At 46.0% G+C, this 19,875-nt stretch overlaps 2 protein-coding genes across 7 annotated transcripts in view; one reads left to right on the top strand and one right to left on the bottom strand.

The window, feature by feature from the left end:
* Positions 1 to 66: 66 nt before the first annotated feature.
* dis3l (DIS3 like exosome 3'-5' exoribonuclease) lies at positions 67 to 10,591 on the bottom strand. 2 transcript variants are annotated; one of them, XM_044104299.1, is made up of 18 exons: positions 10,460 to 10,591; positions 9,732 to 9,882; positions 9,030 to 9,158; positions 8,411 to 8,546; positions 8,175 to 8,342; positions 8,026 to 8,104; positions 7,772 to 7,951; positions 7,538 to 7,707; positions 6,735 to 6,896; positions 6,407 to 6,657; positions 6,095 to 6,187; positions 5,738 to 6,026; positions 4,022 to 4,257; positions 3,719 to 3,873; positions 3,169 to 3,359; positions 2,952 to 3,097; positions 2,276 to 2,447; positions 67 to 451 (listed from the first exon to the last, which is right to left on the bottom strand). In XM_044104299.1, the coding sequence occupies exons 1-18, from the start codon at positions 10,587 to 10,589 to the stop codon at positions 140 to 142; spliced, it is 3,150 nt and encodes a 1,049-aa protein (XP_043960234.1). In that variant the 5' UTR covers positions 10,590 to 10,591; the 3' UTR covers positions 67 to 139. The 2 variants fall into 2 exon arrangements, with proteins under 2 accessions (XP_043960234.1, XP_043960242.1); XM_044104307.1 differs by lacking the exon at positions 10,460 to 10,591 and adding an exon at positions 10,278 to 10,418.
* A 659-nt stretch (positions 10,592 to 11,250) lies between these two features.
* Positions 11,251 to 19,875, top strand: part of LOC122824061 (multiple epidermal growth factor-like domains protein 11) — a 78,975-nt gene continuing 70,350 nt past the window's right edge. For 3 of the 5 annotated variants that reach the window (XM_044104275.1, XM_044104283.1, XM_044104259.1), the window contains exons 1-2: positions 11,251 to 11,317; positions 11,646 to 12,002. The gene's annotated coding sequence lies outside the window, so the exon portion shown is untranslated. The remainder of the gene's footprint in view (positions 11,318 to 11,645; positions 12,003 to 19,875) is intronic. The other 2 variants (XM_044104266.1, XM_044104291.1) reach the window with 2 other exon arrangements.

Genomic DNA, 19,875 nt, shown 5'->3' with positions numbered 1-19,875 from the left:
GGTGAATGTTTTCCCTCCAGAACCAGAACATTTCCACCAAAATGAACTAAAAACATTTCCCACATCTCATCTGCTGGTTTCTGTCGATTCTGGACCGTTGGATCAGAACCTCACGAGTTGCTCTGTGGCGGCTCGTCCTCTACGCCGTCACGGTGCCGGCCCGCGCGGCGGCGTCTGGGTCCATCAGCGCCAGCTCCCGGATCTCCTCCAGCAGGGAGTACAGGTTGGGGGTTCTGCTCTGCCGGAACTCCCGCTCCTCCTTGGAGAGTTCGGGTCGGCGCGCCGCCTTCTCCTGCGCCTCCCCGGCCAGCCGCACCACTTCCTGCACCAGTTGGCTGCGGCGCGGCGAACCGGGCCGCTGCGGCGTGGCGCCGAGGTGCGGCTGGTTGCTGATGACCTGCAGGGTCAGCGTGTCGGCGTGGCAGTTAGTGGAGAGGACGGAGATCCGGACCTGGGGACGGGACGGAGAGAGTTCTGACCGTCTGGAATATAAAATGTTCCCATTTTATTCCTCAGTAAGTCTGAAGATACGCTTGACCTTTGACCCCAAGTCCCAGTGTGGCTCATTACAATGAGCAATAGGAGATCTCTGGCGATATTTTGTGGAAACGATAACTTACAGCTTTTTTAGGTAACTGTGTCACAGCAATTACAGTCCTACAAACACAAATCTGCTCTTGAAAAACGTTCCCATGTGTGAAACGTTAAGCAGCACGAGCTTCACCTCTGACCTGCAGACGGTAACCGTGGTTTCACATTTATTGAGCAAACTGGAGGAAATATTAAAACTATCAATCCTGACAGCAAGAGCAGTTTTGTGTTTTCTTGAACATTAATTGGAATTTATTGTGACGTACGATAAATGCCCAGCTCTACTTCAAACCCCAAAACAGAACCCGGCCAGAGTATTCCATTTATTATGTAAATGTATCCCCTACTCCACATATGTCAGAGTCAAGGCCCGCGGGCCACATCCGGCCCGCGAGAAGATTTTTTACGGCCCCTGGGATGATCTTGATTTATTATTAGAACCGGCCCGCAGACCGCAGCAAGCCGGCACCCCGTCTGAAAAAAAATATCTTCCTTATTTGAACTGTAAGTAGTTCTTTAAATGTTCTGTGAGATGATGTACTTACCCATGTATCCATAACAACCGGAACTTTCAATATCCACCAAGTTATTGCCGAAATATACCGTCTATTAAATGAGTGCCCCCCGGATTAATTACACTCTCTGCAGCTGCAGCTGCGAAGTTACCGTATTAACCCGATACTTGCTGGAAAGTGCAACGTCTCCCCTTTCAGAAACCGTTGGAATTTTTCCACTTAGCGCTACGTGTGGCGGAATTACGGTACTGCAAATTTAGATGTGTCGCCGGCGACACGTCCGGTCTAGAAGGGTTATTAGCACAGCAGTCGTCAGCATAACTGTAAAATTAACTTTCAGATACCCATCAAAAATGGCAAAAAGGAAGGTGGACACTGAGAACCGGGGGTTTCAAACAAGGTTTAGAGTTTATATTTAGAGTTTTTACTCAGTTCAAGTTTAAAAGTTAAAGTTTAATATTTGTTTTCACTGCATGTTACTTCTCCTTGATGAAAGTGTTGTTTTTTATTAATAGATTTTTGCACTTTATTTTATTGTATTTCAATCCAATTATATTTTAAAAATATTTCAGTTGTGTCTGTTGAAAATTAAAGATTACTGACAGAGCCATAAGAAAATATTGCTTTATTTATCTGATCATATTGGAATATATTTGTTAGGTTTTCAGTAGGTTCAATTAGGTTCACTAGACCAAATGCGTCATTTAAAAAAATTTCAATGAACATTCGATCAGTCCGGCCCTCGGCTTGTAGCTAAATTTTTTATTTGGCCCTCCGTCCATTTGACTTTGACACCCCTGCCCTACTCTAACTCAGATGCTGTCATCCAGGATGTTACTGTGGAAGATCACAATATTGAGCTGTTAGCATGTTAAGTCAGAGGCCTCTTTAGAGTCGCTGCAAGACTGACTGCTACTGGAGATGATCAACAGGAGCTGCGTTTCCGTTGACCATATATTTGTACAACCTGACATTTCAAAAGTGAAGTTGCTTAATGGAAACAGGCCAACTTTGAAAACAACTTTAGTTTTTTATTAAAAGGTTTTGGTGCGAGGATCATCAGAGCTTTAACTTTGTTTAGTGTTGCAATTCAAAACCTGGAACGACCCCCTGCTGTCGGGTCAGTGTATCGCCTCTCTGCCCAGATGAAGGTGTTTCTGTTGGCTCACCGTAATGTGGTCAAACAACCTGAAGGTGGCGCTGCCACAGCCAGACGTGGTGGTGATGTGGTCCGAGTAGCGGCGAACCGAGCCGCTCTGCCACTCACAGGTACCGTCCGGGCCGGCCGTCACCACCAGGCCCTCCTTGTTCCTCATGTAGACCGGACCCTTCACTCCATACCTGTAAAAACAGCAGCACACCTGTTTTATAATGCGACTTATTTAGAACCTGGTGCCAGTAAAACAAGTTTTTTTAAACTCAAGCTCTATATTGAGCTTAAACTAAATGTTCAGCTTAACACTAAATGTAGCTGGCCAAATGAATAATTAGGTTGCTCGCTAAATATTTAGCTTGAAAGTAAGTTTTTAGCTAGCAATCTCTATAATTAACTTCAAACTATATATTTAACTTGCTTACTACATATTTAGCTATAAGTTAAATATTTAGTTTGGAACTGACAAATGAATGAATAATGTGAAAAATGAATCCCCAATAAAAAATGAAGTGAAATCTGTAAAATTTAGCATGACAGAAGTGACGCTACCAGGAGAAAAAGGTCCTGAGGCTTAAAACCTGAGAACATTGAACTAAGTGTCCAGCATGGTGGTGGCAGAATCATGCTGAGGGAATGTTCTTCTGCCACTGGAACAGCAGGCCAATAGAGGAAGGCGTCCCGTTCCTTACTCTGGAATGAAGACCAGCACGCCGTTGTCCCTGATGGAGTAGATGATGGCGTCGGCCACGCAGCGCGGGTCTGTTTCTGGGTCGCGCTCTTTGAAGAAGAGGCACTGGAAGAGTCCGGTGGAAAGGTTCTGGGCTCGCTGGGCCGCCTGCCGACATCACAACAACTCAGACAACATTCAGGAAGCACAGAATCGCCCAGACCCAACAAGCCTCTCACCCGGTTCCTGCTGTTGATGTGCTCTGCCAGCTCCTCCATGTCTTTGTTGCCGGCCGGCGGTTTGCCAGGCTCAGCCGCCCGCTGACCGCCATGCTCCTGCTGCAGGGCGGCGGTCAGCAGGCGGTGCACCACCATGTCGGCGTAGCGGCGGATCGGGGAGGTGAAGTGAGTGTAGCGGTCCAGAGCCAGTCCTGTGGAGCAGAGATGAGCCAATCAGGAAGAGCCAGTAAACTGCTTCCTGAAGACCAACTGCAACTGGTCTGCTATAATGGTAGAACTGGTTTACCGTAGTGGTACAACTGGTTTACCGCAGTGGTACAACCGGTTTACCGCAGTGGTACAACCGGTTTACCGCAGTGGTACAACTGGTTTACCACAGCAGTACAACCGGTTTACCGTAGTGGTACAACCGGTTTACCGCAGTGGTACAACTGGTTTACCGCAGTGGTACAACCGGTTTACCGCAGTGGTACAACCGGTTTACCGCAGTGGTACAACCGGTTTACCGCAGTGGTACAACCGGTTTACCGCAGTGGTAGAACTGGTTTACCGTAGTGGTAGAACTGGTCCTCAGGCTGAGCACCAGTGGAGAAGTACACGGCCTGAGACATGGCCTGGGTGGCCATCATTCTGAGGAGCCTGTTCACCAGCGGGTCCTCGGGGTCCACGGCTCGGTCCAGAGAGTCGGCCAAAGCCTTGTTGGTCCTGCAGGAGCAGAGTCAGAATTCAGGGTGGACGGACGGACATCCTGAAAAAATTAGTTCTTTTCCATAAAACTCCTCCCTTACTGCTGGTCTCCACCTCTGGCCAGATGGTGAGCCGGCAGACGGGTGGGGAGCGGACCAGAACCCACCTGGTATCCATGGAGAACCCCCTGGCCCGGGCAGTGTCCACCAGCTGGCTGAACAGCTCCTGGCGTGGCTGCGGGTGACGCCTCAGCAGGGCCTGGTAGGGGAAGGCCTCCTGGATCTTGCGCGCCACCCAGTGGTTGGCGTAGATCATGCACTCTGCCACGGTCTCATGGACCTCCAGGGGCTGGCGAGGAACCAGCGCCGTGATGTTCTTGTCCTGGTCCAGCTGGGCTCGAACCTGTGGAGGAGGAGCGAGCGACATGTGATCCACCACAGAAACGGATCGTTCTTCTTCTGCTACAGAGAAAAACTGATTAACGTTCAAAATGAAGTTTAACCTTCTACTACTGGGTTTTAATCAGAATCATTTGAGATTGATGCTACAGAGGTCTTCAACATGGAGGTAAGTTTACTGATTTATATATTTTTCTGTTTATTGTTTTTGAAATTCAAAGTTCTGTCTTTAAATACCCTTTACACCACATATGTCAGAGTCAAGGCCCGCGGGCCACATCCGGCCCGCGAGAAGATTTTTTACGGCCCCTGGGATGATCTTGATTTATTATTAGAACCGGCCCGCAGACCGCAGCAAGCCGGCACCCCGTCTGAAAAAAATATCTTCCTTATTTGAACTGTAAGTAGTTCTTTAAATGTTCTGTGAGATGATGTACTTACCCATGTATCCATAACAACCGGAACTTTCAATATCCACCAAGTTATTGCCGAAATATACCGTCTATTAAATGAGTGCCCCCCGGATTAATTACACTCTCTGCAGCTGCAGCTGCGAAGTTACCGTCGATACTTGCTGGAAAGTGCAACGCCTCCCCTTTCAGAAACCGTTGGAATTTTTCCACTTAGCGCTACGTGTGGCGGAATTACGGTACTGCAAATTTAGATGTGTCGCCGGCGACACGTCCGGTCTAGAAGGGTTATTAGCACAGCAGTCGTCAGCATAACTGTAAAATTAACTTTCAGATACCCATCAAAAATGGCAAAAAGGAAGGTGGACACTGAGAACCGGGGGTTTCAAACAAGGTTTAGAGTTTATATTTAGAGTTTTTACTCAGTTCAAGTTTAAAAGTTAAAGTTTAATATTTGTTTTCACTGCATGTTACTTCTCCTTGATGAAAGTGTTGTTTTTTATTAATAGATTTTTGCACTTTATTTTATTGTATTTCAATCCAATTATATTTTAAAAATATTTCAGTTGTGTCTGTTGAAAATTAAAGATTACTGACAGAGCCATAAGAAAATATTGCTTTATTTATCTGATCATATTGGAATATATTTGTTAGGTTTTCAGTAGGTTCAATTAGGTTCACTAGACTATATGCGTCATTTAAAAAAATTTCAATGAACATTCGATCAGTCCGGCCCTCGGCTTGTAGCTAAATTTTTTATTTGGCCCTCCGTCCATTTGACTTTGACACCCCTGCTCTACTGGTTGTGTCCTCCATGTATCTGCGAGGGCTGGTAAAACAGAGCCACCTGCTGGTATCACTCGGTATTACAACTCTATTCAAAACTAGAATCTCTATAGGTAGATAAACAATAATACGATCACAAATAATTTTATCAGTTTGTTGCAAGTTGGATTCATGTTGATGTGTATTTTGAGGGTTTATTTTTAAATATATATATACATAATAAATGTAATTAATCAGAAATCTCATGACCGCCAAGGAGATAAACCCAGCAGAAATGTCCGTCTGTACCTCCACTCCCTCCAGCTCCAGCGCTCCTCCTCGGTCCCTCTGAGCCCGCAGGTGTCTGGCGATGTGCGTCAGCATCTCCAGCGCCTGAATGAGCTCACTCAGTTTGGTGTCCCGCTCCTCCGGGTCGAGCCGGGCCAGCTCAGGAACCTGGACCTCCTCCCCGTTCAGCAGCGCCTGGGCCAGCTCGTAGTGCAGCTGGTAGGAGGAGCGGATCAGGGTCCGGCCGAACCACACCTTGGTGACGGCCAGGCTCTGAGCGTCCAGCTCCCACACAACACTCATGGCGTACCTGGAAACCAGAGGACGGCGTTGGGACCGATGGAGACGGCGGTGAGCAGAGAAGAAGAGAGAACCGACCTGTCGACCCCGCCCAGCAGGGAGCAAAGGTCAGCGCTGAGGACAGCAGGCAGCATGTCGTAGCGGCGGTCTGCCAGGTAGTAGGTGGTGGCCCTAAGAGGGAAACATCAACACAACTCATCCAGCAATGTTTTTAACCATATTTATTCATACAAGATAATCAACTAGCAAGTAAACGGTAACCAGAGGAGAAACAAACTGGACTAAAGTAAGAGTAGCATTACTTAAACACGGCTGCGTTAGATCAGCCACCGCTGCTGTTAGCTGATCTCCCTCAGCTGACCGCCCATCCCGCCGGTTCTGGAGTCCTACCTGGACCGGGCCTCCAGGTCGGTGAGCGATCCCTCCCTGACGAAGTGCGTGACGTCGGCGATGTGGACGCCCAGCTCCAGCAGCTTCCCGCCGGCCAGGCGCTGCACCGACAGCGTGTCGTCCACGTCCTCGCAGCCCCGCGGGTCGATGCTGAACACCAGGTGGGTCTGCCTCAGGTCCCGGCGCGCCGCCGCCTCGGCCGGATCCGCCGCCCACGGTTTCTCCGGGGAATTCACCGGCATCTCCCTGAGCTGCCACACCACAGGAAAACATCCCGCTCAGATCGGTGGCGCCCGGTCACCAGCTGACCACCGGTTCCCATCTCCACCTGGGCTTCGGAGAACGGCGGCACGTGGATGCAGTTCTCCACCAGGACCGTCTGGACCTCCGTCTCCAGCTCCCCGGCCCGGCCCAGAACCCGCACGCTGTGTCCGTTGGGATAGAGCGACGTGCTGGGCCACGAGTCGATCCGAACCACCAGCCTGTGGTCCTGCAGGGGGAACAGAACCGGACGGCTTCAGCCACCAGAACCGGCGGATTTCAGAACCCAAATCCCAACATTTCCACCGGAGCTTCCTTCCTGTTTACACGACCAGCTTTAATCACCAACGGTTCCTGACATGACCTTTGACCTTTCACTTAGTGTATAGAGTCTGGGATGTAGCTGAACCTGCTGGAGAGCGCACTCCGCTTAAATTAGGATTAAATATCAAGAGTGAGACCAGAATTAAATCTGGAGTTAATCCTGAATAAAACTAGGATTAAAACCAAAACATAAAACCGTAAATTAACTAAATCTAAACCATCTTGAACTAAATCAGAATAGAGTTGGATTAAAACCAGAATTAAATACTAAATAAAACCACGACAACTAGAATTAAAACTGGATTTAAACGTAGGAACGAAACATCAATAAAATCAGAACTAAACTCAATAATTATATTGATGATATCAGAATAAAATCAGGATTAGACTAGGATTAAAACTCAGTAACAAAACAATAATAAATCCAGGGCTAATCCCAGGTTTAAAACTGGTATTAACATCAAAATTAAACCAGGATAAAAGGTTTTGTCGCCATGGTAACGGGCATAAGGAGCGGATGTTTCTGGTTCTGTAAGCGGACCGGACCTGCAGCGCGTCGGCCTGCTGGGTGCTGATCCGGACCTTGGGGATCCGCCGGTCCCAGGGAACGGCCAGGACGCGCTGGGCGGCCCGGCTCTGGGCCTGCGCCGCGTCCCGGGGGGGAAAGGTCACCACGTAGTCCCTCCAGTTCCTCTGCAGGATCCCCACAACGTGACCTGCCGGGGTCAGAGGTCAGAACCTGCATGGACCCACACAGCCCGGCAGAACCCCTCTCCCCACCTGTCGGCATGGGCTGGATCTCGTCGTCGTTCCCGCTCCGCTCGTCCGCCGGCCCCTCGCTCAGAGCCGTGACCTTCCCTCGCCACTCGACCTTGGGCAGCAGCTCCAGCGCCACCAGGTCGCCGTGCACGGCCCGGTTCCGGCTCTTAGAACCGGCCACCAACACACCGGCGCTCAGGTCTGAGGCAGGAGGAGAGGAGGAGTGACCTCAGAGCTTCACCTGGAGGAACTCACCTGACCGCAGCGACCTTCACCTGGGCTCTTGGAGGACAAACTGTCGCTGGTGACGAAGGCTTCGCTCTGAGCGCGGTGTTTGCTCACGTTCAGGATTCCCTGCAGGAGAAACGGTCCAATCAGGAGCTCCATCAGCACATCCTGGACCAGAATACCTGCAGGTCCAGACCTGGACGAAGCGTCCGGACTTGATCCCGGCCTCCAGAACCTGAGCAGGTAAATGTTCTGGAAACTCCCTCTGTGAGCCGTCGGCCTCCTTCTCCTGCAGCGCCTGGCGGACGGATCCGTACAGATCCTGGGCGGCCTGCAGCGCCGGCCAGAAGCTCTGCAGGTACTCCTGAAAATTAAGAATGTGGAGGTGAGCGTCGCACCTGGGTGGTTGCTATGGCGACCGAACATTCCCACCTGGAGGCTGATGACGTAGACACCGGAGTTGAGGCTGCTGAACCGGGACACGGCGTCCAGGTCCTCAGTGATCATCACCAGGTTCATCATCCCAGCCAGGTGGTTGTAGTACCACACAGCGGCGGCGTACACACACCTACACACACACACACACACACACACACACGGGTTCTGATCTACAGGTCCATCGAACAGATCTGAGACCTTAAAGCGATATGCAACAATACTATTAGCTAAAGCTAACAATAGTAGCAGGAGAAAATGTCATCAACTAGGGATGACATCATTAGCTACAGGTAGCACCATGAGTAGGAACTTACTCCATTAGATAGTGTTAGCTCTAGCTAGTGCTAACACCATTAGCAGGAGCTAACACCATTTGAGAGAGCTAACAACATTAATAAGAGCTATCACCATTACCTGAAGCTCATGCCATTAAATAGAGCTAACTATGTTAGCTAGTGCTAACACCATTAGCAGAAGCTTACACTAACTCATTGTGAATCCCTTTAAGTTGGACTTAAAGCTTTTATTCTATAATCCTACACTTTGTTTACAGTAAACTCTGACCCATGTAGCTGGTTCTGGGGTCACCTGGGGGTCACCTGGGAGGACTCACCTGGTCTGCCATTTCTCTTGGCTCTCTCCTTTCTCTCTGGGGCAGTAGGAGAACTCCTGGAACTCGTTAGCAAACAGGACGCAGTCGTGCCGCGGGTCTTTCAGCAGGTTCCTCAGACGGTTGTAGAACCTGCAGAGGAGCAGAACTCAGCATGTTTCAGGTTCTTCTAGTAACAAATAACAGATTTTAGCCAAAAAACCTCCATCGACAAGCTACAGCTCCCCCTGGTGGAACCTGGAAAATGACATTTGGCACACATTTTTTCCTTCCACTCAACTTTCTAGGAAAATATTCTTGGATAGAGAACTCAGATTCTATTAGCCAATCCAGAGGGAGATGTTCTGGGTGAATCTGGGGCCAGTGGAGGTCAAAGGTCACCACTACACGCTGTTCTGGGCTGAACCTGCAGCTCCCTCACCTAACAGCACATTAATGATGCAACATTTTCCCTCCACCAAGTCAGCAGAAACCAGAACCGAACCGCAGAGGAAGAGCGGGTCAGGCAGGGTTCCTTATTAATGTCTTCCTGCGGGTCACAGCTGAGTCAGCAGAACCGGGTCTAATGAGGCCGACCCGGCTCGCTCCTGCAGAGTTCTGCAGGGATAGAAAAGGTGATCCAGGAGCAGCGCTGCACTGAAGGCCAGGCTGCTGAGTCAGCGGGAGTTAAGGAGGCTTGTTCTGGTTCTGGTTCGGTTCTCCTACCTGCGGCCCTTGTTGTGCAGAGCCTGACAGGCCGTCTGCGTGAACACGACCCCCTGCAGCTCCACCAGCTCCAGAACCTCCAGGTAGTTCAGTACCACCTCGGCGTCTGGAACCACGTAGTGGGTTAGGTCTCCGGGCAGAACTTTGCCATCTGGGTCAGAAAAAAATAATCACAGATCTAAAATAAACTGGAGAAACTTTTAAAATAATAAAAACTTGATGTGCATCAGAGAAAATCCCAAAGTTATCGTTGGTTCTGGACTCCTCTGACAGGCTGCCTGCATGTGAAGCTGCAGGTTCTGATTAGTTCTGTGGGTTTGTTTTCAGGATCAGCAGGAGGTCCGGTTCATGTTTTAAACTTTAACTAAAAAAAATAAATAAATCAACATTTATGATGGAAAAAACCAGAGAAGTGATCCAACAACCTCTGGCCAGATCCTCAAAACGGATGGATGGATGTTGGATGGATGGATGGATGGATGTTGGATGGATCCTCTAAGTGGATCTATAACTCAGGAAAACTTTCTGACTGATCGATCAACTTACTTATTGATTTCATTCAAACAGGAAATTTGATTTGAAATTTTTGTCCGTCTAGTTTTGGTTCCAGTTCGGACTGTGGGTCTTATCCTCCGGACCGGTCCAGAGATGTCCTACATGCCATAGTGAACCCGGGCCTTCAGCAGAACCGAGCTCCCGAACCGCCGCCGTACTCCAGCGGACCTCACCGTTCTCGCAGCCCGCCAGGCACAGCGCGCTGAAGCAGGGAACCCGCTCCCGCAGGTAGTGCTCCCGAACCACCCGAACCTTCCGGCCTCGGCTGCTCTTCAGGTGCAGAACCTTCTCGGTCTTGATCATCCTGAGGACTCCGCTGCGGAGCCGCGGCTCAACCAGGAACTCTCACATGTAAACAAGTCCGAATCAAGCGGACTCCAGGCAGGAAGAGCGTCATGATGTCATAACGCTCTACGCGTTCTGTTGCATTCAAGTGCTGTCGGATTGTCGGTCTTCCGAGTACGAACACTTGATCGCTTGATCTTTATAAATAAAACATAATTAAAATAATTTCCCAAAAGTGAAAGATTTTAATAATTTCTAAAATAAAAATTAATTGTTTAATGTTTGCCATTTAAAATGCATGTGAGTAAAATATTTTGATTTGAATAATTGCTTCCATTGATTAAATATGTTGAGAAAATCCATCGCCATGTTAGAAATCTCTTTAACTTCTTTCATTTTTTTTGTTTCCTTGGGTGTGATGTCAAATACAATTCCGACTTCCGAGGTAACTAGAATGCAGCATTTTTTTCCCATTAAATACAATGTTGCTCATTTAGGGCAACCACTGTTTAGGATTGACTAAAGTTGGATTAGCTAACCTTTTATAACGTATTCCAGTTTTAGTCAAAACTGTGTTCCAACTTCCCAGTAAGAAAAAAATTAACTAGCATGACCCCGAAGTCAGATTATGTCTACTTCGTCTACTCTACTACGACTTGTAAGGCCGACTTTGCGTTTCAAAATGGCCGCTCCTGGCATCAACAGCAGAAGATGTGATAGAAATGTTGATTTTACAAGCCACACACGTAAGAGAGCGTCTGAAATCAATACTACAACTGGCATCTAAATTCTTAGTAGTGTTAGTTTGTAGAAAGTAAAGCTTGAAATTATGTTCGTAAGAGGCAAAGTACCATATTCATTTGGTCGCCATGTTGGAATCCCGTATTTGTCCCTACAACATATTAGAGTCATTGTAGATAGGAAGAAGGAGACATAAATTTCTGCCAAAAAACAGAATCTATTAGTCTCATAATACCGTATGAGAAATTTCTGATTTTTTTAAATTTTGATCTTGGAAAAACGAATATTTGCTAGAAAACAAAAAATCAGAAATTCTTTACATTCATTTTCTAGAGAAAAACATGGAAATTTTCGTTCAGTGAGCTTTCCCGAAGCTCACTGAACGCAGCATCGATTCTTGGACGGCAGGGAGTCCTCTTGGCGCCTCTGCTTATCTTTGGCTGCGTCGCCTGTAGACGCTGCAGTGGGTTGAGTGGAGCGGCGGTGAATCCTCTTGGTCCGCCCGTTGATCTTCGGCTCCGCCGAGCAGAGAAGCTGCGGCGGAGCTCAGAGTCAAGTTGGAAACTGCAGCGATGCTGAGGACTTTGGTGCCGCTTCAGGACCGACTTGTTCTGGGGAAAACCTTCACCTAGAGGAGCCGCTGCCTGCCGCACTCAGACCCAACTTTGTTCTGGACCGAACCCGCTGCAGGTAAGCTGGAGAACCAGAACCAGGAGCTAGTTTGATTGTTTTAACGCGATTTGGACTCGTGTTGGAAACAGACCGGGACCAGAACCAGCAGAGTGGAGGCACTTTTAACTTAAGCTGATATTTTTTTTATATGTATACACAAAGCTTTATTTCTGTTTGTAGCGCTTGAAGGAATTAATAATCTTGTACCAGAGAAATTAATGAATAAAAACTAAAAGGCGGTTATTAAAAGTTTGACACATTTCCAGTTTATTGAACGTCCTGCAGCGGTTTGCTCAGAGCGCTCTCATCGGTCCGGTCCGGTCCGGTCCGGTCCCAGTCCGCGCTCATGTTCTGCCGTTTTAAATCAAGCAGCAGGTCAGGCTGATCACTGCTACTGTTTCCATCGATGCCCTGAAGCGGGCTCGGTTCCGCCGCCAGCAGGGGGCGCCGCACGGCAGCACGCAGGTCCACGCCTGCAGGTGATCCCGCCGCCGCTCGCGTCCGATGGCCGCATCCAGTTAGCGGAGTAATTTAAGCTGCGGGCTGAGCGCCACTTAGCGCGCTGCAGCCATGTGTCACCGAGACATTTGTCACAAATGTGGCCTGCAATAAAAGTAATGCAGCTGCTGATGCTTCCTGAGCTTTTACTTTAATTAAATTGTTTTTAAGAGGATGCGCTGAAGCGCTGCTGCTGCAGCTGCTGCAGCTGCTGCTGCTGCTGCAGCAGGAATATGGACCTTTAATTCACTGCATGATTCCTGGTTGGCTTTGAATTACTGTAACAAGTAAATCAGGAAGTTAGGAGGGAGTAAATTTCCGTCAAAAATTTTTGATTAATCTGAAAAAAAAAAAAAAAAAAAACCGTTCTAGAAAAAAAACTTGGAAATGAGATTAAAAATCTGAACATTTTTCCACTTTGTAAAACAGTTTTTCTCAAATATTTTTAGATTAATCTAAAACATTTTTAGGTTTTTCTTGGATATTTTTTGTTATTTTTAACAGAAATGTCCTTGTTCTGTTTAACCTAAAAATGTAACTATTTTCAAACTCAGAAATTTTCATGTTTTTTCTTAAAAATTTCTGCCATTAATCTCATAATTTCTGACATTTTCTCACTTTTTAAACCTTTGCAGTTCTGAAATTTCCTTGTTTTTTTTCTATAAAATTTTTTAGATTAATCTCTAAATTTCAGAGTTTTTTGACAGAAATAGTTTTTTCTGTTTATATTTGCCATAACATGCTGTTGTAAGGGGCTCCAGAACCAGAACCAGAACCAGAACCAGAACAGGTTTGATGTTAATATCAGACCAAAGTTTTCTGTTGAACTTCATTAAACGTGTTTGCCTCCTTTTGACTGCAGCTGATTAAGATGCAGGAAATGAAGTAAAACCAGAAGTGGTTTGTGTTTGATGAATTATGGAGCGCCTTCAGCCAGGTCGGCGTTTTCTCAGGACGAAGCAGCAACAAAGATTCGGTGGAGGAGCATTAAGGCCAGCAGCCGGCGGCTCCCGCCGTCGCATTCAGGCTGCGACAAAGAAGAAAGAGAGAAGAAAAGCAACATGAAAGAGCTTTAAGTGCTTCTGCTGGGAGGGGGGAGAGAGAGTGCACCGTTATAAAACCTCCTGAGTTTATCCCTGCAGGCCATGAGGGACAGAAACAGGCGGAGGAGGGGTCGGGTCGGGTTGTTTGGGCCGTCGGGGTCAATAAAGGAGGAAAAGATTCATGAATTCCCTCCAATCCCGTTCTTGTCTCTAACTCTGATATTTAAATGATTTTTAAACCACCAAGATCCGATTTTTAAACTGCGGATCACCGATATTTAAATCCCTCATTCCCGATATTTAAACAGCCGATTCCTGATATTTATCTGATATTTCAGTGCGATTCTGATCCTGATGTAGCGTCTGAATTTGTCAGGCTCCTTCCTGGGTTTTCTGGCAGGTTTTATCTGATATTTGTGGCGTAAGGAGGAAACGAGTCGCCTGGTTCTGATTAATGAGTTGGACTCGCAGCTCACAGTCCAGTTCATGATCCCTGGTTCCTCTGCCAGCTTCAGTTCATGAAGTTTTTCCACCATCGTTAATAACTCTGTGAGCGTGCAGCAGGCGGAGCATGCACAGCTGTGTGTGTGTGTGTGCGTGTGTGTGGGTGTGTGTGTGTGTGTGTGTGTTTGTGTGTGTGTGTGTGTGTTTGTGTGTGTGTGTGTGTGTGTGTGTGTGTGTTTGTGTGTGTGTGTGTGTTTGTGTGTGTGTGTGTGTGTGTGTATCAATGTTGAAGATTTTTACTGATTTTGATCTGATGACCTCTGCTGTGATTTTCCTCTAAATTCCATAAAAATGTTTATAAAATGAAGTTTCTTTCATTTCTGTTGGTGGTTATGATGTTTGTTATGATCATAAACAGGTGAACCGGTTTAAAGTCGGACCAGTAGAAACTTGGGTGGTTCTGATCTCAGAAGAAAGGATGTGACCCCACATCTCTGACCTCTGACTAGGTCAAAGGTCAGAGCAGAAAAGAGCTAATGGTGATGAGCTACAAAAGCTAAAAAAGCTCCAACTTATTAAAGAACATTTGAGCCGAATTAAAAGCTCCACAGTTTATGATGAAAATCTGCAGAATCATTTCCTCCTGTTTGATCAAAGATGGCCGACGTCGCTCAGGTTCTGCCGGACCCGGAGCTTCGTTCAGCTCCTGCTGCCGTCGTGTGCGTTTTTAGCAAATCTGAAAATAAATTTTGACTTCTAAACCTCAAGAATAGTTTTTTTTAGCTTTTAGAAAACGTCGAAATTTGAGATTTTTCTTGCACATTTTTGACTTTATAAACTCAAAACATTTTTCTGGAAATGTTCTGATATTAATCTAAAAATGGATGTTCTGGTCGTTCACTGCAGTCTTGAACTGCTTTGATTGTCGGCCATGATGGTTCAGGTGAGCTGGAGGGGCGGGGCTTAGCGCAGGTGTGTGCCGAGTTTATATTAAAGGAAAAGATTTTGGTTTTGAAAAGCGGTTCTGTCTGGTGCTGAACGTGAAGAAGCTCCAGTAATTCTGAAAATTAGGCCAAATTTGAAAAGATCTGAAGTTTCTGCAGTGATCAGAAACTTCAGCACTTCTTTGATCTTTTTAGTTTCAGCCCGCTGTTTCCAGGAGACCGTGGCTGACCTCCAGCTGACCTCCAGCTGACCTTCAGCTGACCTTTAGGCTGCTAATGAAACGATTCTCTGATTTGGGTGTAGAAACTCCTTCATCTTTTCATTAGATAATGAAATAAAACCAAACTGTTGGGTTAGTTTTTCTAAAGGAGAATAAAACTGAGGAAATAAAGAACAAGAATAGAAAGTAGATGAGTGATTTTAATTTTAGTAATCCTAGTTATTTCTGTTCCGATGTTAAAAGCTTCCTGGGGTCAAAGGTTAAAGCTGTTGCTGTACTTACACGCCAACATCTGCAGAGTCCGGTTCCTGCATGTGGAGAATAAACGAACGTTTCCCCCGCTGAGCCGCTGACGGCCGTTCGGACCCAGACGTCGCTCTCGCTCTGCTTCGTGTTTCCTGCGTGTCTCGACTGTTTTTAGACTTTCTGCAGATGGAAAGTCTCTGCAGACTTTGACTGTTTTTGTTCTGCGAGCAGTGAAACAGTTTCCAGCAGGAAATCTGTCATTTCTTCAGGATGAAGCTTGAAGGTGATCTCCTCATCCTGTTAGCAACCGGCTGACTCAAAGCTAAAGCTGCAAAAACCCAGGAAGTTTTTCCTCCTTCATGTTCTGGAACAATATGGAGGAACATCCCTCCATCTGGAGATGAAGATGATGATGATGATGAAGATGATGATGATGATGATGATGATGATGATGATGAAGTCCAGGACTTTCATCAAAAGCAAGTCTTATATTTAGGAGAAAGTCCAAACTATGAAATGCTGCTGTTTGTAAATTTATTGTTGAAAATCAACAACAATAATTTTGTTTTTTTATGGTTTCATTTTTTTATTTTGTATTTTCACCATGTTGTTTATTTTTTCCTAAATGTTTCAGTTTCTAATCAGATATTTACTTTATCCACTAAATATTTAGCTCATGTTGCTAGCTATGAATATTTAGCTACATCAGAGACAGATATTGTCTCTGGGCTAACTAAATAAACTAAATATTTAGCTCTAGGTTAGAGATGAATATTTAGCTTGAAACTAAATCGTTAGTTTACAAACATGATGCTAACTAAATATTGGATGCAAATATTAAGTTTAAAACCTAAGTAATTAGCTTGCTAAATGAATATTTAGCTTAACCTTTTAATGTTTTCATCAGTGTTGCTGTGAGCAGCAGCTCCTATAATAAGCTCAGCTGGCTGCTAATTGCTGCTGGCTAGTCTAGAGGAGCTGAGTGGGGGAGGAGCTGCGCCTTGGAGGCGGGGCTAGGTCCACCCAGGTGTTTTGCTCAGCTCAATGGTTGCCATGGAGATCAAAAGATTTCTCAAACATGAAAGAATCAAAGCAAAACTCCAGGGAAAAACTTTATAACTTGATGGAAAGATAAAAAAGTAAATTTTACATAAATCTGCCCCTTCCACTGAAATGTTGATCAATTTTAAATTTAAAAATGTAAGTCAGAGACAGTTCATTTGAAGAAATTTCTGCTGTTAATAATGTGAGGATTTCTCTGTCTCTGACAGAACCAGGACTTCATGATTTCATCATCATCATGCAGAAAGCGCGTTCTGACCCGGCGTGCGCCTCCGGATTCCCACATACCTCCATCTGCAGGGTTTCCTTCAGATCAATAATTAGCCGGTTGATCTAAATGACAGGCGCAGCGCTCTGTGTGTGACTTTTTACAAATAGTGCTGATATGTGTTCCTGCGTGCGCCGGGTCGACCCGGGGGAGCCGCGCTGCCGCCGCGCAGCCTCCCGGTTTAACTGGGCTAACCGGCGGTCGATGAGCGCAGAGGAGACCTCTGATTAAAGAACTCATCGATATCTGCAGATTAGAAGAAGACACGCAGAATCAACACCTGAAAACCCTCTCCGAGTGTTTTCACAGCCAAATGAGGGTTTTTCTGTTTAATCATCAGCTGATTAGAGGATCAGAGGCTGAAGGGAAAAACATGGAAGCTGCAGTTTTCCAAAATAAAGGTCTGCAGTAGATCACCATCACAGATGAGAACTCAAAGTTTTCTTTAGTTTTTGTTCCTCCGTAGCGAGAAGGTTGATTTATTGTTGGTAATTTGTTTGTTAGGTTTCCATAACATGCAATAAAACAGTAATAATAATAATAATAATAATAATAATAATAATAATAATAATAATAATAATAATAATTAGGACCGGGGCTTTAGCGCGTTAATGCTGATTAATTGATAACATACCTATTAACTCATTAAAAACTGAATTAAACACATTTTCCGAGCCGGAACCTTTTTATTTACGTGTTTCTCGCTGCGAACAGCTACTGTTGTGTTCAGCAAAGCTACGCTAGCCTAAATTAGCATCTTAGCGCTAACAGGTAGCAGCTAACGCTAATGTCGGCCTCCTCAGTCCACATTTCTCCATGATTGATCAGGGTAGACAAATTATTCTATCAATAAATTATTGCTATAAACTACCTGTGTTCAAACTTTTTACATTATGAAATATCTGTAAACAAACTGTCCTTCACCAGACTGAAGACTTTATCGTCCAGTTTTTGGTAGAAAGAGAAAAATAATAAATCATGCAAATGAAAATAGTTGAGCCTGTTTTATTGATTTATTGCTTATTGATCAGCCTGATCAGCGGCTCCTGAAACACTGAATCTGAAGGCTGGAGAAACCAGTGACAGATTGAAAACTATAAATCTGTCTGTTGTTGGGCTCTTATCTTGATTTATTCAATAGTCTGTAGAAAATGCTTTCGAACTGAAAACATTGCAGACTGTTAATAATCCTATTAATATTAATGCCGTTTTTCTGCAGCCTTTCTGTAAAACATGAGATCAAACCAGGAACATTAAATCAGAACCTGTGCCGGTCCGGCCCGTTCTGCGGTAATCGGCAGTAAATCGGGTCGGATTCCCCCTGATCAGCAGCAGCTCGGCTGATCGATCCAGAGCGACGATCGGTTCTGACAGGCGTCAGTCTGAATCACGCTGACATCACAGCCGGCGCGGCTTGCATCACGGCCGCTCCGACTGCCGCCTCGTGTCTCTGGGCGCCGGTTCCGGTCGGAATAATAATACAAAATAAAAGGCAGCAGAACCTGCGTTGACTCGGATTTCATCAGTCAGAGGAAGCTTTGTGAGCCGCGGCGCCGTTTTGTTGTGAAGAATAAAGTCTATTCTCTGAAAACCCGGTGGTGTAGAACCGGGTGGTGTAGAATCGGGTGATGTAGAACTGGGTAGTGTAGAACTAGGTGGTGTCTCCATCCTCCTGGTTCTAGTCAGAACTCCAGCAGCAGCGTTCTGGACCGTTGGGTTGTCAATCAGACCTGTGAAGACGCTGCAGGAACCAAAGCCACTAAAGAGAAACTGAAGCCTGGATGAGTTTCTCTGATCCGAGATTTTAGTCTCTGGTTCTGGAAAAGTTCTGCAGCTGCTAGAAGACCCACTGTGGAACCGGCTTTATGTGGCTCAGAGGTCAGAGGTCATCCTGATCTCCAGCTTCCAACTGGAAGAACCGAAGCTGACTCTAGATCTATAACTCTAGATCTATAACTCTAGATCTATAACTCTAGATTGTTCTTTTTTAGGTCCAAAGATAACTTCAGTTTATTATATTTGGAGAAAATTCTGACACACGATATAAAAATGTGACAATTTAAGTTTTAATACAAGAAAAAATCTTGAAAATTTGAGTCACAATATTATGAGAAAAAAATTATAATTCTGCAAATAAAAATAAATAATAATCAATCAGAAAAAAAGGTCAGAATACGAAGAAGAGTCAGATTTCTGAAAGGCTGCTTTGTTGTGAAGATCCGTTGGTTCTGACCCGGTTCAGCTCCAGTTCTGACCCGGTTCTGATCCGTTGGTTTGGTTGTCAGACTGGCTGCTCTCGTCACACGGAGCGTCTGATCGATCAGGCTCCTGTTTGTTTATTAATTAACTCTGCGGCGCCGTGAGTTTTTACAGTACGCGGCATCGAACCGGCCAGCGGCTGCAGAAGCGGGTCGGCTGCAGAAGCGGGTCGGCTGCAGAAACGGGTCGGCTGCAGAAACGGGTCGGCTGCTGCGGTGTTGTTATCTGAGGGGATCTGATGGTGGCAGGAAGTGAAGTCGGCAGCAGGTCAACCTTAACAACGAGCAGCGTAAATAATCAGAAACTTCTCCAACAATCCCAGTATTCGCTCCAACCTGTGAAGCTCCTTCAGAGCTGCGTTCCAGCAGCTCCCCTCCTGCAGGCTGCACTTTGTCTTCCTAATTTCTCTGCAGCTCTCCTGCTGAGTCCGATCGCCTGACATTTAATAAAACAAGCTGCTGAAAGCTGCAAAAGCTTTTTTACTTCCATCCTCCAGAGAACAGGCGGTAATCACGGCACATTGTGTCGGCGCACAAAGTGCACGTCAGGTTTTGTTCGTTTGAGTGTTAATTCAGGTCCTGAAGTTCTGATTGGGCTCAGAAAACCTCATTTAGTGTTGGAAACAGCAAAAAGCAGGAATAAAAATAGCCGATGCGTCTGGGTGATAATAAAGGAAGGTGTGACCAGGCGGAGGACGAGAAAGGTCTCAGAAACAAACCATGAATTCATAAAGCAACACAAACTTCTTCCTCCAACAGGAAGAGAACAGAACAAATATTTTATTGAAGATAGTTTCCAATAATGATCAGGTCCGGATCGCCGCAGGGATCAGAGCAACGGGAACGTTTCTACGTTTCTGGAGAAACAGAAACATAAAACAACAAAAATCACTAAATATATTCATCA

The sequence above is a fragment of the Gambusia affinis genome, linkage group LG02 (genome assembly GCF_019740435.1).
Source record: "Gambusia affinis linkage group LG02, SWU_Gaff_1.0, whole genome shotgun sequence".
NCBI classification, from domain to species: Eukaryota; Metazoa; Chordata; class Actinopteri; order Cyprinodontiformes; family Poeciliidae; genus Gambusia; species Gambusia affinis.
This window is presented reverse-complemented; position numbering and strand designations above follow the sequence as displayed.

Bases quoted from the DNA above. Each gene is read 5' to 3' on its own strand.
- dis3l (XM_044104299.1), bottom strand. From the start codon at position 10,589: ATGATCAAGACCGAGAAGGTTCTGCACCTGAAGAGCAGCCGAGGCCGG. The intron at 3,874-4,021 runs GTGGGTTCTGGT...CTGCTCCTGCAG, and splicing joins GGGTTCTCCATGGATACCAG to GACCAACAAGGCTTTGGCCG. The intron at 3,098-3,168 runs GTGAGAGGCTTG...TGATGTCGGCAG, and splicing joins ACATCAACAGCAGGAACCGG to GCGGCCCAGCGAGCCCAGAA.